The 23,320-nt window shown below is 40.2% G+C and overlaps 1 protein-coding gene across 4 annotated transcripts in view; it reads left to right on the top strand.

Moving 5' to 3' along the window:
• Positions 1-23,320, top strand: part of RAD51B (RAD51 paralog B) — a 458,657-nt gene that overhangs the window by 189,859 nt on the left and 245,478 nt on the right. For all 4 annotated transcript variants that reach the window (XR_008973584.1, XM_057420030.1, XM_057420028.1 and 1 more), the window contains exon 8: positions 22,647-22,743. Coding sequence is in view for 3 of the 4 variants with exons in the window: in XM_057420030.1 (XP_057276013.1) it covers positions 22,647-22,743 (97 nt within the window). In the remaining variant the exon portion in view is untranslated. The remainder of the gene's footprint in view (positions 1-22,646; positions 22,744-23,320) is intronic.

Here is a 23,320-nt window from a genome sequence, read left to right as displayed (position 1 = left end):
TAGTGATGGGATATTATCCTCTTAGTTTTGGTCCTGACATGACCTCTGCATTACAGCAGACTCACATATCCTGTAGTTCTGCAGAGATTGCACATAGACATAACACAGTGCGGCTGCAGAAAGGAGTTATCTGTCCGTCCAGACCAGGGAACTGCATCAGTTCTTCAGTCCAGTTTGGTTTATGAGACGCACATACACTTTTCTGCGTGGAACAGGCAGCAGTTCAGAGATGAAAATGAGAGACAGGAGAGGGCAGGGTAGCTGCTTTTCATTTCAGTGTTGTCTTACACCACTTAAAACATATGTGAAACTACAGTCTCATACAGTGGTTATTCTGTGTAGAGAAGAAACCAGAAATGATAAAGATTAGACTTGTGGGGTTCTTTTCTGTAATGAATGCCTATAAAGATGTCCCCAAGGGAGCACAAGAACAGCAGCTGTGCCAATAGTGTGTTTTCTTATTATTGAAATGTGTCTAAAATGGTTTTATGGAAAAAATGACTTCCTATACAGATTGCATTTGATGTTATCTGCAGTGACTGAAAATGGCCTACATACACAAATGGCAAACCCTCAAAGATTAATACAGCCATCTCAAGCTTACATGAAGTCTTTAGAATACAGTGCATGTATTTAAATGTAAGATGTTCACATGTAATAATATGCTATACAAATTATGAAGTAGAACAGTTCCCTCCCAGATGCTTGGGTGTTGATATGTAGGCCTGAATGACATCGCATTGTACATTTGGTGGATCAGATAGTGAGTTTGTGGAGTCTAGCAAGGCCTGAGAACAGGGGAGTTACAGATGGGTGTGTTATACCAATGCATTATTAGGGATTGGGTTTTTGCACCATGAAAAATAGTAATAGTACAGACAGTAAGTGTACAGATGGGCAAAAATATGGTGCCTGTTTAGAGTGAGAAGAGGAACTTGGGTGTGTTTGTGTGTTGTGATGCAGCTGTTTTAGAGTTTTTTTTCAACGAGTTCTTCCACTTGAATGTGAGCTTTGCCAGAAATCTTAGGTGTATTCCAGGCAATCCTGTCGACGCATTTCTATTTAACTTGCCACTTCAGTATCTTTTTGACCCCCTGGTACCTGGCAGTGTTTCATCTCTGTTACTTGAAAATAGCTGTAGGATCAGCTGTTTGTGTAAGTTGTGGGGTTTTTTTCATTGAGAACTTCTTTAACACAATCATTGTTTTTCCAAGTGGTCCTTATCCCCTTTCTCTTTTTCCTCCCCAGCAGATTCTTTGTTTACTTGTTTTAGACATGCTTCAGGAATTTGTTTGGGTTTGTCTTTGTTTATTTCCTTTTCCTATCCCATCCTAGCTCTCTAGATTTGATTCTTATATATTGACTGCTGCGATTTATTGTCCTCTCCATCAGCTGTATTCATCTGTTCATTTTCTAAGATCTAGTTGTATATTGAAAATCGCATTTGAATCTTTCACTGTTATTAGGGCTGCCTGTGATTTCTGAGATGTAGGCCTTTTGTAAAAACTTCAGGCTTTTAAATTTACTTTTGAGCTGAAATGCTTTTAACTTCACCTCTCTTTCCTGGACTTAGGAACACTAGGCTAGCTTCTGAAGTTTTCAAATCATGGGCACTAGTGCCAGATAGCTAAGCACTTGTGATATTTCCTAGATACGCTAGGTATCTAAGAAATGCTCAGTGCTGCCCCTTGAGTGCAGTTTGTAAATGAAGCAAATAAAAAACCATTCTTTTACTATTAGTAGTAGTATTGGTATTATTAGTCTCAAATTTGTATGCTCATTGTCCTTCTCCTGAAGTGTGAAAGAGAAATATAGTTTTACATGTAACCTCATTATATTCTAATGGCTTGGGTTTGTATTCATGAAGATTCAACAATACGTAGTACTTTATCTGCTATGCTCTCAGTGTAACATTACTTTAATCTACCCAAAACCTAGTTCCTCCTGTCACCAGATACTGAATTTTGTTCAATAAACTTTCTTCAGCGTATCTAGTTTGACTAAATCCTGTTCTGTTCCTACATCCAGTAGTTTGACACCATTTCCTTTAAGCTCTTAATATTGGTATGATACATCTATATTTATTTTTAAAATGTGCATATTTAAAATACTTGCTAGTTTGAAACTTGCTTGAAACACCATGTTTCTGTTATCTCAACCTGTCCATTTCAGCCACAATTCCCTTTTCCTCTTGAAGTATTAATTTTTCTGACTGCAATTTGGCAGTGCAGTAGCCAAGATAGTTGCAATTCACACTTAGAAGAACATGCAGCCTCTGCTTCATACAGCATTTTATCTTTTTATAACCTTTTGCATTGCAATATTAAGTAGAACACTATGAATACTGCCATTTTTTTTTCCATTAGCATCTGACTGAATTCTTTGGCCTCAACTCAAGAAACCACTTAAACATATTTTAATTAGTGTTTTAAGTATATACTTAAAATCGAATACATGCTTAAGTGCTGTCTTGAGTAGGAATACTTTTTCAGATTGACCTTTGGTTTTCTCTCTCTTCCTTCTGATGTTTCTTTTCCACAAATACATGTGAATAATGTACTATTAACTGGTTTGGGGCCTGACACTTTTTACCATCTTGAACTGGGCAGAAATTTTATAAGTTTGTTGTTAGACACTTTCTTTATAGTTGTCTGCTGATTTTAGCAAGCGTTGTAACCTTCTCATTCAAAACTGAATGACTGTCCTGATGTTTCTGAAGGGAGGTACTCTCTCTGGTTATTGTTTACAGTAATGTGCCAATACTTTACTGGCCAGTTATAATTAAACCTGTGTTAAAAGAATGCATCCATTCCTGGTTGTGTGTTCTGAAATGTTTGTCTTTGTTCCAATAATGTTTCTGAAAGTACATGTAGTCAAAAGAATGATCAATGGGAAACAGAAGTCCATAAGGGCAATGACAGTGGCAGCACATATGCATGCCAAAACTGTGATGTTAACTAGGAGGAGGAGAAGGGAAGTAAGACAAATACATCTTTTTTGGAATATAGCTCTTGGAGCATTCATTACTATGCCTTGATCAATGGTTATCCTGGCAGTGTTTAACTTAAACTTGTTTTGATCTTGAAAAGATTTTTGAAAAAGAATAACTTTCTAGTTTTGCCTATCAGCTTGTTTCAATGTCTTCAGTGTCTGGTCTGTGGTAGATGAAATGCGGTTCGTAGTGGAGATGAGCAGAATTTCTGTAGGGCTCTTCCTGATCTGCGTTTACCCCAACATGACCTCTTTTATCTGACTTGAAACCTGTTAACTGTGAAGGAAAGAGTGAAACTGGGACACGCAGAATAGCTTAGTGTCTTAGCTTCCTAACTTCCAAATAAATAGGCACTGTGTATGCTAGACTTCGTAGTACATGTCCAATGTCCTAGATGTGCCAAATTTGCTGTTTATGTCCTGTATAGCACATATTCATACTGTTTGTCTATGAAAGATGATTCGTAGGTCCATTGTCTGTCTCTGGTGGTTTTGCTTCCTCTCTGTTCAGTCCCATATCCACTGTTTTCCTTGGGCAGCTGAAAGTGGTAAGATAGACCTGTGTCACCATAATTTCAAGGTGTCTGTAAGGTATTTCCATGCTATTAATACCCTTGTCATTACCCATTTGGGTTATATGAATTGCCTCTCAGTGTTCCTGCCGCTGCAATAATGAACAAAAAAAGGTGAATCAGAACTGACCTCTCTGAAATATTGATGTAGAGGACGGAGGCTGTAGTGGTATATATATACCTACTTGGGTTTTTGCCAGTCTGCAGTTGCTTTTTTTAAAGCTCTTTGACACTGAGTATTGCCACATTGCCTCTGATACAGAATTATTTCAGAGATTACTTAGCTACAAAAGTTCTTTGTAGGCTATCAGTGAGTGATGGATAAACAAAATCATAAAAGGGTGGAAGTCATTCTTTATTCAGAGACATCAGTATTTCATTTCATTATGAGAAAACAATACTTGAAAAGTTCTTTTTGAAGGTTTAAATAAGAGTATACTGTGTTTTGCCTGATCTTTTGGGTAGATGAGTGTGGTGTTCTCCTGAAGTACTGCCTTTCCTGCACAGCCACATAGTCCCAAATTTGATGCTGAACAGTTTAGGTCAGTCTGCCTCTGAACTCTTCCCTCTGAAAATTCTCTTTGAATTTTTGAGTTCCACATTCAAATAGAATCAGAAAGCTTAGTGGAAAGTCTAGGCAGAGCTAAGAGGTTTTCTTTTGCACTATGCTGAAATAAAGGTTTTGGACTGGTTTGGTTGTGTTTAGGGCCTCCAAACTCTTAAACACTTTAAACTTCAATCCACTACAGCTTTTTGAGGTGATGTGGTTCTGTCTTCTGCCTTGCATTCTGGGAGACAGATAAGAGTCTCCTATTTTGTGAGGCATTTTGAAGAAGGGAGGGAGGTGCATGGTCATTAAGAAATGACGTAGCTTGGTTCCCTGTAAAATTTCTCCATCAATATCAGACAGTGTATCCTTGCAGTTGTTCCCTTTAACCATTCTTCAGTTCCTAGTTTGCTTTCTTAGTGCCATTTATAAAGACCTGTCAGATATTGATGCCTCTTAATGCTGGCAAGGTCTTCCAGAATCCTGTTTCCATTTCTGCTCTGTAAAATGCATAATAGAATAGGAATAATTCCTGTCTATCCTTGAGATTCAGGATCTGCCTGTAGTGTTTTGAGAGGATCTTCCAAAAAATAGCATACAAGGGCACTTTTTCATTGTCTTAATTTTTTCTTTTTTGTTTGGAGAAGCTGTTATGTGTATGTTTGTGTGTGTTTTGTGTCTCGGATCTGTATATATGACTTGAATAACTGCTTGTATGAAATATAGATTACATTTAATTATTACCATCCTGCATTAGAATCATAGAATGATTAGGGTTGGAAAGGACCTTAAGATATCTAGTTCCAAACCCCCTGCCACGGGCAGGGACACCTCCCACTAAACCATCTCACCCAAGGCTCTGTTCAACCTGGCCTTGAACACTGCCATGGATGGAGCATTCACAGCTTCCTTGGGCACAGTAGGACTTGAACTGAAATTCCTATGCCAGGCAGCAGCCTTATGAAATGTAAACTGAGTTATAAACCTATAGAAAATGGATTTTATTATGGAAATGTAAACTGTTCCGTAAGCATAGCATGGGGAGTTCATGCAATAACAACATACTAGTAAATAACATACTATCAGTAATGAAAGATAGAAGGATATTATTTAGTACTTATTCAGTCTGAAGGTAATTCCTGCTTCAGTTAGTACTTTGCACTGCCAGTTTTAGATGCAGGCAAAGAAAGCAGCTGTCCAGGAAGGCCAAGTGACAGGGTTAGCAAAACATTTCCACTAATGGACAAACATAACTCTGTTGCATACTTCTGCCTGTGTCTGAATGTCATGCTTCAGGTTTGAGGGGGAAGATGGAAGGAGCAGTTGTGGTAGCATGGAGCTGAGTTGTCCTGCCCTTATCCAGCCTAAACTGTCATACTGCAAGGCAGGTTTTTTGAATTCTGGCTTGACCCTGGGACAGAGGAGGTGAGAAGTGAATGATCTGAAGTAGCGTGCGTGGACAAGCCCTCTGACATGATCCAGATCTGGGGCAGAGAGCACTGAGCCTGAACATACTGTGTGTATATGTGTGTATATATGTAATTATGGTCACAGGCTTCAAAATTTAACTGTGTCATGGCTAGATTTCTTGGTAATTGGATTTGTAGTGCAAACAGACCCATCATCATTAGATAACTTTTTCCTAGTTCGTGTTACAAGTTCTCAAAGGTTTCATTTCAACGACAGTAGTGCTTGTCTGAGGTTTTTCATGCACTCTTGTTACTGTAGTGATTTCAGCGTTGTCATAGCTTAAGAAATTTTAATCTCCAAGGCTGGAGAGAATTTGAATACTTATGGCACAAACCAGAAAGCAGAAAAGGATATAGTTCTATACAATCTTTAACCCTTTCTTTATATCCTCAAAGTGCCACGAGTTCTAAGAAGAAGAATGGACATTGCTTGGCATTGCTCATTTGCCTAAAATTTCTGTCTGGTCTTCTGGTCCGCAAAAAAGTAATGCTGCCCGCCAGCAAGGTGGAATTGGCAACTATCTATATCTAGATTATCTTTTTATGACCTGAATCTGGTGCCGTCCCTACAGAATGTCAGAAATATGCTTCATAAAAGCTTGTGGTTTAGTACTATCTATGGACTGCCATATTCTGTACATGCCCACTTGTATTTGCTGCTGGTATTCTGGTGGTTTGCGTTCCTACAGGAAGTTTTGTATTCTTCATTGTTTGTAAATCATACTTTCTCTGTAGTTACTCCTGCCTCTTCCTCTTTCTCTTTTGAAGTGCAGTGCTGCAGTGCATGCTTAGCTATCGGTGAAGCTATTGCAGGTCACATTTTCCCTCGGTAACCATTCCTTTCTTGCTCTGAAGCCTAAAGAACTGTTGAGATGGTGCTTGGACTGAAATCTGGGTAATCTCTGATGTTTCCTCCAGCCTGGTGAAAAGGCCAGGTTTTACATCTGAGAGGGAGTTTCTTATTTCAGTGCTCACCTGCCCTTATGTTTGGTCTGTGTGTCTCTTTTCCTGTGCTTCTGCAGAAGCATGGAATATTTTTTCCTGCTGCTTACACCAATGTATCCAGCTCCTCATTGAGCTTCGTATTTTAATAGCAGTTTGAAGTCTGTATCTGTTGGTCTTGTATCACCCTGAAGAATATGTTAATAGCCTTTTACTAACACAAGAAAAACTGAGTTATCCAGTTCAGAAAATAAATTGGTAGAGGCCTGATGTAAAGCTATGCTGCATTGCCGTTATTTTGTTCTCTTCACTGCTCTGGAACTATTCAACACTCCCTGCTCTATAAAATAGCTCTTTAAGCCACCCTCAGTAAGCTCCAGAGACCAAAAGGTGTTCATAAGGACAAAGTCCCAGCTCATATTTAAATAATAAGGTGGCATTTAACCGTGTATTTCCTTGTGGTTTAAATACAGTGCTAATACTTTACAGAATGTTCTACAACATAGCAAAACTTGAGCCGTGAGTAATTTTTCAGATGTACACTTCCCAAACTTGTGCTAACCAGTGATGCTGTCAGTCCATTACCCACTCGGGCAAAAGGGAAGGAGTTTAAAAAAATGTAAAAAGAAAAGAAAAAGGCCATGGGTTTTCTACAGGGAAATTGTAAGAGTTTTTTCTGCAACACCTACAAGCCCATACATAGAATGAATAGTGGTCAACTACTACTGTTAAGTTGTATCTAGACATTGCCTAGCTGTACTGTGGAAGACTCTGAGAACACTTGGTGGTTTTAATGCTCTTAATTCAATGAGTTCAAAGCATTCAGAAAGCAAAATACTGAATCCCACAACACTCCTAGGGGTAGGCATTATGCCTGCTTTGGAAAAAGGGAACAAAGAATTTATTTTACCAGTAAGTAGTAGCAGCTACTTAGTGTCAGAACCAGGATTAGAACACGTGAGTCTGGACTTCTGCTCCCTCCTGTTCTCTCTTGAGAATGAATTGAGGTGAAGAGTTAATGGTAAAAGGAAAGCTCTGAGCTGGGTGTTTCTCTGCAAATGTATTTAGGGACAAAAGGTTGAAGGTGGAAAGAGATAAGTCCATAATCATGTTTCATTTTGGTGTAACTCCTTTAGGGTCAATAAAACCAGACCTGCATTAAATCTTGCTCAGCCTGGAATAAAAACTTAGTGATAGTAATAAAATTTAAAATCGGAACTTGGCTTCTCAGGCTGCTTTCTACACTGAAGTGGCTATCTAATGTTCTGGAGGAGGAGGAGGAGACAAGCCTAACAGGCAGCTGAAGTATAAGCCACCCATTACATGATATTTATTTCATACATGGAATTTTAGGGTGTGGTACAGCAGATGAGGATTATAAGAATAATAAAAAAAGGAGTACCATTTTCAAGGAGGAACTTACTGTAAAACAACCCCCCCGTCAGCTATCCTTAATTAGACTGAAGGAGTAGCCAATGGCAAAAGAATTTTATTGAGTTAATAGCACTGCTGCTGAAAACATGTTTCTAGTTGATATATGATTTGATGATTGCAGGAATCAGACAACATAACCAAAGGGGTATATGTCATAACTGCCATTCTGCCTGCAGAAGCTATACATCTCCACACCGCACAGGGCATTTTGCAAATTAGCATCTGTCTAAATGTGAGGTTTTACTCATATTGCTCAGATATAACTGGACAATATCTTGCATCTTGCCGAGATATAACTGGGCAATTATCTTGAATCTGTCACACACTCTGCTCTGCTACTGCACCTTGCTTTGAAGTCCAAGCATCTTGCTCTGATTTCTTTTCTTTGTTAGAGGAATCTTGCAATTGCATCCTATACTTCCCCAAGGAAGTCTTACTGGGCCACTCTTCTACCTGCAGCACATCAATCCTGGCATGTAGTATCCAACAGCTCCTGTCCTCTTGCCCCATACCTAGATCTGAAGATGCATTTTCCAGCATTACCGGAACCAGCTTACTGCTTTTTCGTTCCTGATTTCTCATAATGTTTGCTCACACACCTCAATCCTATACGGAAGCATTTTTCTGAACTATACCTGGTTTCCCATTTGTTTGACCATGTATCTCACTCCTCACTGGAAGTAGCTACTCTTACCATGGCCCTGCAGGAAGTTTACTAGAACATATCTCCTCTTGACTAAAGCATAATCTGCTCCTCTTCATTTTTTCTCTAAATTAAATTAATTAGATTAATTCCTAACATTACTATCTTTGCAATTTAATACTGAACTCCGCAGTGGAGACTTGGTTGTGGTTTCTCGAGAAAGATTTTGGATGAAACAGCTATGATAAACTCCAAGGAAAATGCATGATCCCGTGAATTTTAATAGCAAGTGTAGGAGATGATGTAAAAAAAAATGCTAGCTGCAGTGAACAATTAATCTAGAGCTGCTACAAAATTTCAGTTGATTGTTCAGAAGACATGAACTGTTTCTTTCTCTTGTCTATGTGGTTTTTAGGATGTGCAGCAAATACCAATATTTGACTCAACTCTGTTCACTTGGGTTAATGTGAATGCAGTGCAAAAATTATTCAGCTCTGTTAAATTTAATTCTTTAAGAGCGGATGCTTTCTAATTGTGAAATATCTGAATTCTTTTACCATTCACAAGGTTTTCCTCAAGTTTAAAATCACTGAAATATGCCACAGGCTGTTTTTATTCACCTGACATCAATTCTCAACGTTTCTGTAGTTCTAGTAAAAGTTGTAGTAGAATGGTGTACCTAAATAACTATTACTTCTTATTTATTTTAATATATATATTTGCATAAACCAAGATCAGTGATGCTGGCAGACCCAATGTCATTTCCGGTGGAACCGGTGGAACTATTAGTGATCATCAACTTCCCAAACAAATTGGTACCAGATTTTAAACCTTTCGGTTTGAATTTGTTTGCTTTTGCAGGGATCTCACTGCTATCAGCCTATTAGTTTGATTTATTTTAGTATTGGAAAAGGGTTTGCCAAAACAACCCTCCTGGACTAATTCTGCCTGCAACACAAAAGAGATAACATGCTTCTACAATGCTGCCTTGTGCACATATTTCAGCGGTGACCTTGACCTTTCTAACCAAGAGGTGAGAAATTAGTTAGAATATATTTTCATGGGTCCATGATTTTGTTTTGACAATCTCAAATACTATTTTTCTGTATTAGGCAAAGCCAAAGGAGGATATGTCATGCTGTGGTCTCAGCACAAAAATGACTCCTTGCATTTTTCCAAGTTCATTTTCCATCTTGAGTCCTAGCTTTCAAAGAGGTTCTAATGATTCATATATCCAAGGAAAGTATGCTCCAATTTAAGCAAGTTAGGTAGGCAAATAGATATTTGTCATTTTAAAATGTGACATAAATGCCAAATTTATTGGGGAAATACTGACTAACTTTATTTCCTAGTGAAAGGATTATGAGAAATAGGATACAGAGGCTGAGACAATGCCACTGAAATTCCAGGATATCTTGAGCCACAATATTATTTATTTTTTTTTCCCAAAAAATGTTCAAGAGAAGAAACTTGGCTGATTTATGTCACCAGCACTCTTCTTTCTTCTGGGTAAAATCAGATCAGACATGTTTGGAAAACAATCATGAACATACGTGTAGGGGTCTTTTTCTGTTTTACGGTGGACTTACACATGGACTGACAAATTTTGTACAGTGCTTTTATGGAAGAAGCACTTAGGATAATCTAACTACTGAGCAGCAAGGCTTAATCCTGCATTTTGTAGATTGCTTTTTTGGTTTTTTTTTTTTTATGTGGTGTTCTGGTTTTCTGTTCTGTTTTGTGGGTTTGTGGTGTTTTTTTAAGGAAAAATTCCTTCAGAATATCTTAGTTTATAAACATGTATTGAACAGTAGAAGTGGAAAGATGTTCAAGTTTAAAGCTCTTACCATCTAACTTTGCAGGTTTAGGAGACAGACAAAATACACCCAAGCAATTTTCCTTTGCATAATAGGAAAAAAAAATGCATTTTAAGGAAGGCTGAAGCTACTGATGATTTTGAAATATAAATATTTCTGGTAGAAATAGATTGTTGGCTAAATTGCAGGTTAGACTTAAAAGGGTGCAAATGCAGTATATGAAAATGTCTGAAATATAATGTGAATGCATAGCTATAGGACGTAGTACATATAATCCACAGCTGTTTCTTCCCACTTCTTTCATGGAAAATATATTTCAGGGAAATATAACCCCCATTTTCAAGAAGGGGAAAATGGATGACCCGGGGAATTACAGACCAGTCAGTCTCACCTCAGTGCCTGGCAAAATCTTGGAGCAGATTCTCCTGGAAGGCATGCTAAGGCACATGAAAATCAACAAGGTGCTTGGTGACAGCCAGCATGGCTTCACTAAGGGGAAATCCTGCCTGACCAATTTGGTGGCCTTCTATGATGGGGCTACGGAACTGATGGACAGGGGTAGAGCAGTTGATGTCATCTACCTGGACTTGTGCAAAGCCTTCGACACTGTCCCACACGACATCCTTGTCTCTAAATTGGAGAGACATCAATTTGATGGATGGACCACTCGGTGGATAAAGAACTGGCTGGATGGCCGCACACAAAGAAATGTGGTCAATGGCTCAATGTCCGGCTGGAGACCAGTAACGAGTGGCGTCCCTCAGGGATCGGTGTTAGGACCGGTCTTGTTCAACATCTTTGCTGCTGACAGGGACAGTGGGATTGAGTGCACCCTCAGCAAGTTTGCCGATGACACCAAGCTGTGTGGTTCCGTTGATATGCTGGAAGGAAGGAATGCCGTCCAGAGGGACCTCGACACACTTGTGAGGTGGGCTGATGCCAGCCTCATGAAGTTTAACCATGCCAAGTGCAAGGTCCTACACCTGGGTCGGAGCAATCCCAGGCACAGCTACAGGTTGGGCAGAGAAGAGATTCAAAGCAGCCCTGCGGAGAAGGACTTGGGGGTGTTGGTCGATGAGAAAATGAACATGAGCCGGCTTCAGTGTGTGCTCACAGCCCAGAAATCAACCGTATCCTGGTCTGCATCAAAAGGAGCGTGACCAGCAGGTCAAAGGAGGTGATCCTGCCCCTCTACTCTGCTCTTGTGAGACCTCACCTGGAGTATTGTGTGCAGTTCTGGTGTCCTCCACATAAAAAGGACACGGAACTGTTGGAACAAGTCCAGAGAAGGGCCATGAGGATGATCAGGGGACTGGAGCACCTCCTGTGTGAAGACAGGCTGAGAAAGTTGGGGCTGTTCAGCCTGGAGAAGAGAAGGCTGCGTGGAGACCTCATAGCATCCTTCCAGTATCTGAAGGGTGCCTACAAGGATGCTGGGGATGGACCCTTCATTAGGGACTGTAGTGATAGGACAAGGGGTAACAGGTTCAAACTTAAACAGGGGAACTTCAGCTTGGTTATAAGGAGGAAATTCTTTCCTATTAGGGTGGTGAGGCACTGGAATGGGTTGCCCAGGGAAGTTGTGAATGCTTCATCCCTGGCAGTGTTCAAGGCCAGGTTGGATGAGGCCTTGGGTGATATGGTTTAGTGTGAGTTGTCCCTGCCCATGGCAGGGGGGTTGGAACTAGATGATCTTAAGTTCCTTTCCAACCCTAACTGTTCTATAATTCTATGCATCATCTGAGGCCTGGGTCACAGGGAAGTAAAACTGATGGTGACTTGAGAGGCTGTTTGTTTCCGCAGCTGGCTGTTTGTTTTGTGGGATGATTTCTACTCTATTTTTATAGCTATTGCAGCTATAGAGGATGGTAACTGAATTTTGTTCATGAGAATACTTTGAAATCACCAGAGGCATGGTGTTCTTTAAATGGGCCTTAGTTCCACTGAATAATGCTGTCAGTGCCTAGTTTGTTCCTGCTTTCTCAATAGCCTTCTCCTCATTTTGTAAAAATTATCTATATATTGGTTTGATTGTCCGCCCTTCTGTGCAATATCAGTCACTCCCCTGCTACTCTACAGACCTGTTAAATTGCCTTGGGCAAACTGGAGGATGGAGTCCAAAGTTCCTATTACCCTGTGCTAAAAATCTACTGACTGTTACATACACTGGAACTCAGCTACATGATTATCTAAGGATAGCCATTATAGGTAAATATAAAAATCCTGTCCATGTCTGAAATGGCATGCAGTGAAAATCAGCAGCTACCATAGCATAGCAAAAAAAGAAAATTTCTCAAACAAGCGTAAAGCTTGCTGTGATCTCTATCATCACTGTAGGCTAGAAATTATTTGCTCCACTTTTATGATGCTGATAGAGCATGTTGCGTATAAAACAGCATAAGCCATGTGATGCCGTCTGGTGGTGGTGTTAGTAGTTACCCTCCTGTAGAGGTTAAATGAATAGACAAGGGGGAGCAAATATTCCTGTAGTCCTCTCTTGCTGCCTAAAAAGTAAACAGAAAGGCTCCAGTGCTGCAGGGCAGGCAAGGAAATATGGTTTGCAGAGGAACTGAACACTGAAGCGTTGATGCGATTTCTAGCACATCCTAAAACTGCTTTCTGCTGCTTCCATGAGGCACTGAAGAGCAGTCTGAACTAACACTGCCCTCCCTCTAAAAATGTTGGCATGGGGTCATGATGTGGGATAAGGTGGAACTAGGAGAGTGTTTTAAAAACTGTTCAGCAAAGCTGTAAATTACAGTAGCCCATTGAGCTGTTCCAGTTTGCATCCAAGGCCCAGCAAGTCTCCTGTGACCTGCTGCCTTGAAGGCTTAAAGGAATTAATTGGAAGGAATCTGAAGAATTAATGGAGTTAACAATACTGAGATTGAGTTGTGCCTTATATGCTATACCTCTCCAGACTTGCATGTGTATATTACTATAAACAGTTTTTCTGATTGGCTTGTCAAAACATCAAAATGAAATAAAAATGCTGGTATGCTAATTATCAGGTTGAAATAGTCCATGAGCTTTGAACAGGCCTTTGTTAGGAGTATTTCATTGGTTTAGTTCATATTCCTATTTAGTTGCTAGGAAAAAAAATAAATCTAGACAGGTGTAGAAAAACTAAATATAATAAACACCAAGTATAGAAAGAATTATAAATATTGAATTTGTTGGGTAGATATTAGATTGTTCTGAGGTATCCTAGAGTGCTCAGCCCTCCCAGCCTGTTCCTTGTATCAGGGTTTAGGAGTGGTAGTAAAGATTTGCGGTACCTTTATTCAGTTTTCTTGGTGTCTTAGCATCTGTCTCTACAGTAGGTGTAATAATACATTCATTCCATCAGAAGGTAGTGAGATTTAATGTCACAGAATTTGAAATGTTTATACAAGGCAGGTTAGGTGCATGGCAGAAGCTCTGAACTTGGCAAGTGAAAGGAAGAAGCCTTCAGTCTGCTTTTTGATCTGCTGACGGAAGTTAATGAGTACCAATAAACTAAAGTAGGTTTTCGTTGAGAAGAAGCTAAGCATAAATTTTGACTTCCTTGTAATCCTGTTAAAGAGTAGGAGATGTACTCAGCTCTCCTCTGAGCCTGGAGCATGCTGGAGCAGAACTGAAGTTCTGTACTACTTTGCTGAGGTTCCAGATAACCCAGTTTCTTCCCCATCTTCAAAACCAAACAAATTAAACCAACTAAAAGCCCTGTTGCTAAGAGTGAACTGTGAATTCATAATTTTACTTTATTTATTCTTTTACAAGACAATTTTGCATTCATCAGAAGACTTCTTTTTAAACAGTGGTGTTTGCCACTTTGAGAATGCAGCAGGTTTTGGCTGCAAAAGTTGCGTGTGGATCACAGTGATTTCCTGTGAGGTACTCCGTGTTGGCTCAGCCAGCGTCAGACCAGTCTCTTACTGTGGAACATTGCTAGCCACACACAGGAGTAAGCTCAATTCAAGAAGCCATCATTATGTAGAGGCTGGAGGGGAGGGTGGAGGAGAGGGAAGGTCTGCTGGAAACTAACCCAGTGCTTCGAGCAACTGGCAGGGTACGAAGGAGGGTGGCAATCCCTCTGGGGAGCCGTCTTACCCACGTCACTGCAGAACAGGTCTGTGCAGGCTGCTGGATGCAAAGGCCTTCCAGGCACACAAACCTTTCTTGCCGAGCAGCACAGCACAAGGGAGCTGCAGCATGGATTTTGAAGGCTACGTTTGTGTTGGCTGAGTTCCTTGTTCACAGAGGAGGAAAGGCTAAAGACCTCAGGCTATTGCTGGGTGGTAGCTATTTCAATTTGAAGACGTGTAGCTGCCTGAGAACAGCGTGCTTTTGTTTTGTTTTGTTTTGTTTTTTTCCTTCTGGTGAAAGTTCTATTAATTCATTGTGATTATGTTTAAGCAGTTGGCAGAGATGTGAATAGATGCTTTACTTCTTCAGAAGGCTTATGGAATAGAATTGCATAACTTTGTACTTTTCCTATGCAAAGTAGAATAAACTGGATGTAAATAGTCAGTCTCTGAAAGATTCTGTGGTTTCTTTCGACTCCTTTTTATACCCAATAAATCCAGTGACTATAAAATGACCTCTGCTGCCATGAATTGCCTGACTGAGGGAGGAAAGAGGAGAAGCTTGTGTAGAGATACTGTGGCAAAGCAGGAGCTGGAAGTCCTGTCCTAGGAGCTCTAATAAGGTTGCAGCTAGCAGCAATGTATCCTGAGCAACAGCTCTCCTTTAAATCTTTTAAATGGTGCTTGTGTGCCCTCCAGAAAGTTATTGCATTCCTGTTTCTGTGCTGTTAGCCTGTTTAATTGCACCCCCACCCCCTCCTTTTTCTTTTCTGGATGTGATGAAAATAGGTACTGCTGAAATTCCTCTGAGGCAAGGCCAATGCTTGTTGCTAGATTTCTTACAGGATTAGGAAGTGTTTCTCAATAGGTTTCCAGTGGTTTGTGTGTAAACATGTTATTCAGGGAATTGTACCAAATTCTGGTGACATTGGTTGAGATGTGAATTCTGACAGCTTCTGGCACTGGGTCTCTTCTTTGCCTTCAGTCAGGGTAGCTGCTATGCGTTTGTGTGTCATCTACTTCCCTCTAACATGAGCGTAACCGAACAGCCTACGCCTCTGTCATGCAGAAGCAAGATGGCTGTAACAGGTACTTTTTCTTTCAAGTAATTTGGATTTGATGCAGTTGTTAAATGTGGGCACTTGTCTATCACTTACACCTACAGTGAAGGAGCTTCATGTTTTCTTCATTAGCTTCAGCCATTTTAATGCAACATGTAAAATGACAATTCTTGAGTATCTTTCTCCGTTAGGCCTTGATTAAACACCAGAAGTGGTGTTTGAATTTGAACAAGGGAATTTAATTTCTTATAAGGTTTCTTATAAGGCTTTCTGCTTGTGATGACTGGGCTCTGTAGAGTCCTTGATATGATTTTCATTCTTCCCTGCAGAAAACCGAGATACTGCTCAGGTTGGGAGCACAGGGCACCTCCTGGGACGAGTACTGAGTGGTGGTGATTTGCTTGCATTTGAGATGATAAAATGTGGAGTTTTCTCATCTTTATGTGGGTTGTATGAGCCAAAATAGTTTACATTTTCTAAGAATGACGATGTGTGTGTGTATATTTAGTATTCTGTCATGGTAATAGTTGTGACATAAATATGTTTGGTTTGGTCCTGGTGCCCAGAAAAATCTTGATTGTGCAGGGGTTTTTCACTGGAGAAAGCCTCACTCCTGTGAGGTGAGCCCCTGCAGAGCATTGCTGCAGTAGCCAGCTTTGAGTGCCTGGTAGCTGAGGGCACTTGAAACTCTCTCTTTGAAACTGTTGTTTTGTTTAGGAGCTCTCAGTATTGCAGTTCAGACTTACCCTTTTTCTGTCTGCAACTCCCTGACTTCACTAAAAATGCTCAGTTTTTAAGGAAGTTTTCTTCCCTATGAACATGAGGTGCAAGGCCTGCTGAGGTCAACTTTTGTGGTAAATGGCAACTGATGCGGAAGGAAGTCTCCATGAAGAAACAGGAGTTGAAGAAAAAATTAATTCAGTGCGTAGCTTAGGTGAAGATCACAAATACCCTGTTTCTATGACAGATGGTAGTGATTTTGGGTTCTTTCTTGAGCAAACTGATGCCAGTCTCAAGGAGCTGTAACAAGTTTCCAAGGAGAAGGCTGCAGTTCTCACAGCTGTTTGAAGCATGCTGCTTCACCCTAGTTTTCTCACTGTTCTCTTTTTCTGTTTTCGGGATTGCTGCCTGCCCCATCTGGCTTTGTGGTCTTGCTTGGTGCACTTTCATTCTGCTAGTGCCTCAACAATAGTCACCATTGTTTTGACCCATTACTGGCCGCTTGGATGCCTCTTTAAAAGCTCTGTGCCTCAGGGAAAAGGAGAGGTGCCTTCTTAGGGACCCGAATGAAGAAAGCCTGGGGATCAGTAAAACTTTTTTTCCTCCTCCTCCAGCGTGCTGAGTCAGCATTCCAGCCCCCCGATTGTCACTTGTACTTCGTGCTCTCTGGTGACACTGCTTGAGTAGAGTGAAAACCACAAAACACATGGGCTAATAAGGGCAGAGTAATTTAGGGTTATTGTAAGTGTCCTTGTGCTTGCTTTCCCAGCCCAATAGGAAGCCTTTAATAAGAGTTTACCTACATAGTGATGTGTGCAAAATAGGGGATTCTGCTCCATTCTTTTAACAAACAGTCATTTCATGAGCGAGTGGTTTTTTTTTTGCCTCCTGGTACATTCCAGAAGACCTCATACCTTTGCTGGTTACTGATTGATAGTTTTGTGCTGAGCTCCCTTTAATTTTGCAATAAACTAACAAGGAGGCTGAGACCACAAGTTTACAGAAAATGACTTATTTACTCAACTGGATTTACAAGGACGGCAGAGTCAGATTTAGTAGTTTGTGTGGTCCTAGGAAGGGCAGGAGGAGTGCTTGAAAAACTGTACTGTATAAATAACCAAACAAAAAAATAGTTTGCTTATTCTCCTGTGTAAAGGAGTCATATTTCAGTTCTTAGGCCAACCCTCTCCCAGGACCTACAGGGGCTTTCAGCATACACAGGAACTCTGCTATTCCCAACAAATGGCAGCGCTGGGACTTTAGGAACCTTAAATAAGTATTTTTACTTTTAGAATGTGCTTCCAGAAAACTGGCATCTGCTGAACTCACATCAGTGGAAGAAGATTCTATTTTCAGAACATGTAAAGATTTCAAGAGAGTATAAACAGCAGTGTTGACTTCTGGATTAATCTTAGAAGAAGTAAAAGCCTGTCTAGAACATGCATGCTGTTTTCCTTGAGAAGCTCCTTCTCATTTCCTTTTTTTTTTCTTTTTTTTTTCTTTTCCACTTGAAAATGTGTTCCCACTGTCTCCTTGTGTTTATCTCCAGGTTTTGTAACTGTAAGGAGGAGGATTCTGTCGTAACATTTTTAATGGTACCAAGGGGTTGTTATTTTACAATCTTAGGTTGCTATGCTGAAGTAAAAATCTTTATAAGACTGGGAAATTGTGTGGTCAGTAAACTGTATGGTATTTTAAGTACTAGGCTTTTTCCCAGAAATTATTTTCAGATTTGAATCTGAGTGAATTTCTACAGTATTTGTAGTTCTGTCAGAATTGGAAGGCTGAGGACTGTAAATTTTCACTTGTTAAATAGCTAGCTTAACCAGTTGCAAGTGAATAGACTGAAAGGTTAAAAGCAGTGGTTCATTGAACTCCATAGGAGACTGTGTGAGGCAAGTTTCCAGTGTTACTGAGCTGTCTAGCTGACCTTTTTGTCTTTTCTTTCCCCTCCTCTTTTAGCAGTGGAGGCTGTTTTCCACTTGTGCACAGTCACTGGCTGAAGAAGCCCTTTCTGTTCATCAGAAAGTAGAAACAGAAGGCAATTGCACAGCCTCCCTACCTGTTGCACATGTCAGGACACAGTTGTGTGTGGAGGTAAAGTTTTTCGTGAGTTTTAGTTCCTTGGCAGTAATGAAAGTACCTCTGGCAATGAAAATATTTTGTTCTCTTAGTTTGTGTTGGAAATGAAAGTTCCTCTTAAAATACTGGGTATTTTATAAAATACAGTGTACTTAAAATACTATGTATTTCAATATGATAACATTAAAATATCACTTAGCAATACTCTCACTGTTGAGTGTTCTGCTGGAAGGTAATAAATTCATGACTGGTATTGAATCTCTTAAGCGGAAACTATGCTTGGCTGGTAATGATGTCCAGTATCTGTTAGAAGGAATCACAACAGAGGCAACTTTTCCTTACCTACTTAGACTGAGGACTTGGCAGGTCTCCTGTACTAAACAGGGTAAATCTGATCTGCATGTTAATGGCAGATCTCCAATGAAAAGTTGAGGAAGTGCTATTGCTAATTCAGTGCAAGGCACTCTTTCTAGCAAGCCTGCTTGGACTTGTGACCCCAGCCTGTTCCCAGGCACTGTTTAGTGGTGAGAGGTGGTTTCTTTCAACTGTGGCACCAACAGACAAAGTGAGGTACTCAAACCTTCTTGTTAGTGATCTGTAAGATATGGAATCATTAAAATCAGAACTGGCATTATACTCTGTGCACACACATATGAAGCAATGTGTGACACTCAGCTGATTCTGCCCATCCACCAATGTGATTACTCATCAGAAAGTCACACAGCTGTTTTACTCCAGATCTCCTTTGTCTGTCTGTATATTCTTTCCATATCCCACTCAGGCTTAACTGTTCCCTCAGAACGTATTTTCAGCTCTCTGAATATGTTGAGCCATTTCAAAGGGTAGCAGAATGGAGTGTAAGCATGTCTTTCAGGGGAAATGTTACTACATTCTTTAGATGTGACACTGGGATCGTGTGGTATCAACATTCGGGGCTTTAAGTTGAATGTCTGTAGGATTGGAGACTCCCGAAAACTTAGGGCCTTGTTTGAAAGGCATCATTCACTGCCAAAGCATTCATGAACAGAGTTTTACTCTGGGAAAAATAAATGAAAACGTAGCACTTCCTAGTAAGGGCATGTCATTGAATTTTTGAAGATAGATGTATGTAATCAGAGGACTTCCCTAAATCCAAGTGCCTTAATATTTTTCTTTGTAAGTGGATCTGGGTAAGGGCCAGATTTCTTCCTCTTGTTAGTGACCTGTAGCTTGTTTGAGCCAGTGAGAGCTGAAGTACTCTGCACACCTGCAGAGTGAAGTTCAAACTGTATTAGGGTAGTTGTGCAAAGATGGATATTGGTTTTTGATAATGGTACCTGTACCCGATGGAAGAATTCTGCAGTAAGCAAGCCTGCTGAAGTGTGACAGGAATTCTGAAGCCAAATTTAGCGCTTAGCTAATAGCCTCTTGGCTTATACTTATGGGAGAACTGAATCTCTGTGTTGGCTCTGCAGGCTTGCAGAAAGGAAGAATAATTTTCAGTTAATTCCAAAGTAAGCATTCTGTACATGCATATGGCTTCATCTCAGAGGAAATGTGCTTCAGAAAGATAGTATTTAAACATTTATTTAAGCAAACGTTTAACTATCAGTGAAGTCATGGAATAAGAATACACTCAATTCCCATCCTCAGAGCAAGCCAGAGGAAAGACTATTTTTTTAAACAGTGTAACAAGGTGTCAAGGGTATTGTCAGTGTTGAATAGTAATTGAAGGACACATCAGAAATTGAAATCTAAGTAGCTTGGGTTAAACACAAATGGTGAAGACTTTCAGTCCTACAGCTAACAGTGCTGTGGAGTTCCTGACTGCAAAGGGAGCCAAAAAAAATCTGACAGATATTTTTAAAATGCACTTGCATTATTCTTGTTATTTTTTCTTTTGATTTTTGAAGGCTTTGAAGTTAGTTTCCTTTGAAAAGGAGAGCAATATGAAATGTGGTGTGCTTAGGTCTCTTTTTTTCTTTAAAAAAAAGATCCTTGAGCACAGTAGCTTCTCTTTAAAATGTGGTGGGTGCATAAATAATAAAATATGTGATGGCATGGTACAAAGATTATCTTGGCACAGGTCTGGGATGACTGAATTGCTTACATGGCTTTTGACATTTGTGAATAAGATGATCATTGCAAAAGTGTGCCAATGAAAACTTCATACCTCACTAGAACGTGTGTGTGTTTAAGTTTGTTAGCATTTTCTATTTCATCACATCTTCTAGTATCAGATTGAGGTAAATCTTCAGTGTTGCACCATATTGTTGGTGTATCTTAAGTTGGGTTGCCAGAGTAGCCTCTGTGGATAAGCAAGGCTGTGGGTTTTGTGACACAGTGAAAAAGAAGTGAAAACGGTGTTGAGAAGGAAAATTCTCATATCCCATTCCTTATCCCTCCTTACTGTTGGCTACCTACTCCTTTCATTTGCTTTGAACCAGTTGTGATGTTCATCCTATCACAAGGATGAACCCGCTCAAAAACGGAAGATAAGTGCCTTGGCAAGAAGAAAGGAAAAAGTGACTTTTTTTCCCCCTTCTTTGTTAGTAATTTAAACCATTTTACCTTGTAATCTGATCAACAGGACAGCCATCAGTGCCTGCAAGGGGCTGTGTGTGCCATGCCCTTTCCTGTCTACTTTTGGGTGTGCATAGATGCACGCAGCAGCTCTGTGTGATGTGTTTCATGTGTGTTGTCAGTATCACCAGTTGTACTTTAAGAGTCTTGGCCTAGGTGTAAGACCAAACATGGCTGTTATCTACCATGTTATCTACCACGTCTGTATTCACTGCAGTGGTCATGAATGCCTGGTCCCAAAAGATACACCCTCTGGTTAAGCTGCGCACGGTGGTGATAGTCAGCAGAAGATTGTCCAGAGCTTGCAGTCATTAATCGAAGAGCACGAGGTATGTCACTATGGAGCTCTGAAGGTCTCAAACTCTCGTTGAATAGTTGAAGATTTGGCTTACAGACTTCTCAGTTTAGTCCTGTTGAGACAGTCTGTAAAGCTCTCAGGCACCACTGTGCCTGTTTACAAGCACAGAGTTGGGTGGGATGATATGAGCAGGGGTGAAAAGTTGTGGTCTTACTAAAGGTTGCAGACTCCACCACATTGTTGGTAGCTCAAATCATGTTGCCTGAAGAAGATGCAATGCTCCACGGCACTGCCACTGTGGTTACAACTCTGATCTGATACAGCTTATGTGAGATCTTGAAAAACAAAAGGGAGAGTATGTCATACTGTACTACTGAAAGTGTTAGAAAGCAGGAGGAATTCATGATCAGAGGGAGAGAGGAGCAGTGGAGTAAAGAGCAGAGAAATTCATCTTCATTTTAGCAATGGCAAACTGTTCATTTATTCCCGTAGCATCATGAGTCCACATCCACAGAGTACTGTGTAGGATTCCTTTCTTCCTGCCTCCTGTGTCAAACAGAGCTGAAGACAGGCCATTAATTTCAGAGGGAGTTTGTTTGGAGTGGAGTCTGTTCTTAGTATGAGCAGATGGATAATTTTGGTTCTTCTAAGGAAAAAAAAAGCCCCACAATGTTTTTGTCAGTCTGCAAAATGGTGACCAATTGTAATTGCAGCTGCTTAGAGAGCCAAAGCATTAGAAGATAATTGCATTTATACCTGTGCTGCTCTTTCTGTGGTGTTCACTGTGTTTGCTTTAATGGTTTCTGTTACTAGAAATAAGTACATGTTCAAAGGTGTAATAAACTGTTCATCTTTTGCAAGTAAAACCACTGCTTATGCTGTCAGAGTGGGTGCCACAGTCTGTCATTTATCAGAATATTCAGATCCTGAAAAACACTGTAGAATCTTGTGTAGAGATAGCCCTGTGAAATTTAGAGCTCTTGTGCTTCAGCTCAGTGGGGATGTATCCCTGCAGCACTTTTATCCATGGCACTGTGTTTCAGCCAAAGGAAGGAAATGGATAAGCTGTGTAGAAATTACTAGGAAAGTAGATTTCCTATTTGCCTATGAAGAAAATAATGCTTTTTGTAAGGGAGCGTCGAATTGTTCATTGAAGAATGAAGCTCTTCCAAACAGTAGTTTCATTTTAGGCAACTGTATGTAACAACGTACTGTCATTTAGTATTTTGGTTTTATATCCCTTTTCCTGCACTCCTTGCAATTATCTCTTTCAGTTTCTGCACATAGTTAAGGGCTTTCTGAGTGCTGAAGTTGCTGAAGGTCAGAGTAGAGAGTTGCCTGGATGCTGTGCCTGGAGGATCCTAGTTCTCGCCTAGGCTGCTCTCTACCCTCTATAGCTATAAAACTCATTTCCCTTCCCCCTCTCCCTGTCTGTTTGCAGGTTATCTTGACGAATCAGATTACCACATCGTTGAGCAATGGCCTTGCGATCCAGGCAGACCTGGTGTCTCCAGCTGATGATTTGTCCCTGTCTGAAGGTAAGAGATCCCTTCTATCAGAACTGAAACTCTACACTGACACAAATCCACATTGTTACTTGCAGTGTTCTGGTGATGTCTGGGAACAAAATTATTTTTCAGTTTCTCTGAAAATCCATTTATAAATAAAAAGAAAGTAAGTGTACTAACTAAAAGATCTTACATTTTCTAAGGGCTGGGAATGAATTTTCCAGCCATGTCGGTTTTATAATGTTTCTCAGCATTGTACTTTCATTCACATGCATTTAGAGCATTATTTTCTGTCTTCTGAAGCTGCTGCTAGAGTTATAACACAGGCTAGGCTACAAATTTGATGTTATCTAATGATTATGAGTGATTCCAGGGAGAAACAGGTCACAGATGAAGGACAGCAAATAGTTCTGTCCCTTGCATTATGCTTGTCTGGTTTTGAATACAGTGCCTCAAACTGAAGGCACACACACAATGTTGTGTGAATGTAACATGAGGGTTTGTGTGATGCTATATAGTACTTTACATCTTCATGTTTCCTTTTTCTGCACAGAATTAGAGGGAAGCACACATTTTGGGGTTATAGAAAGGACTTAATGTGCTAACA

Source organism: Pezoporus wallicus, unplaced genomic scaffold (assembly GCF_028554395.1).
Source record: "Pezoporus wallicus isolate ANWC-B61680 ecotype Strahan unplaced genomic scaffold, APGP_CSIRO_Pwel_v1 contig_5418, whole genome shotgun sequence".
Classification (NCBI taxonomy): Eukaryota; Metazoa; Chordata; class Aves; order Psittaciformes; family Psittacidae; genus Pezoporus; species Pezoporus wallicus.
Note: the sequence above shows the minus strand (reverse complement) of the source record. Positions and strands in the feature narration are given on the sequence as shown.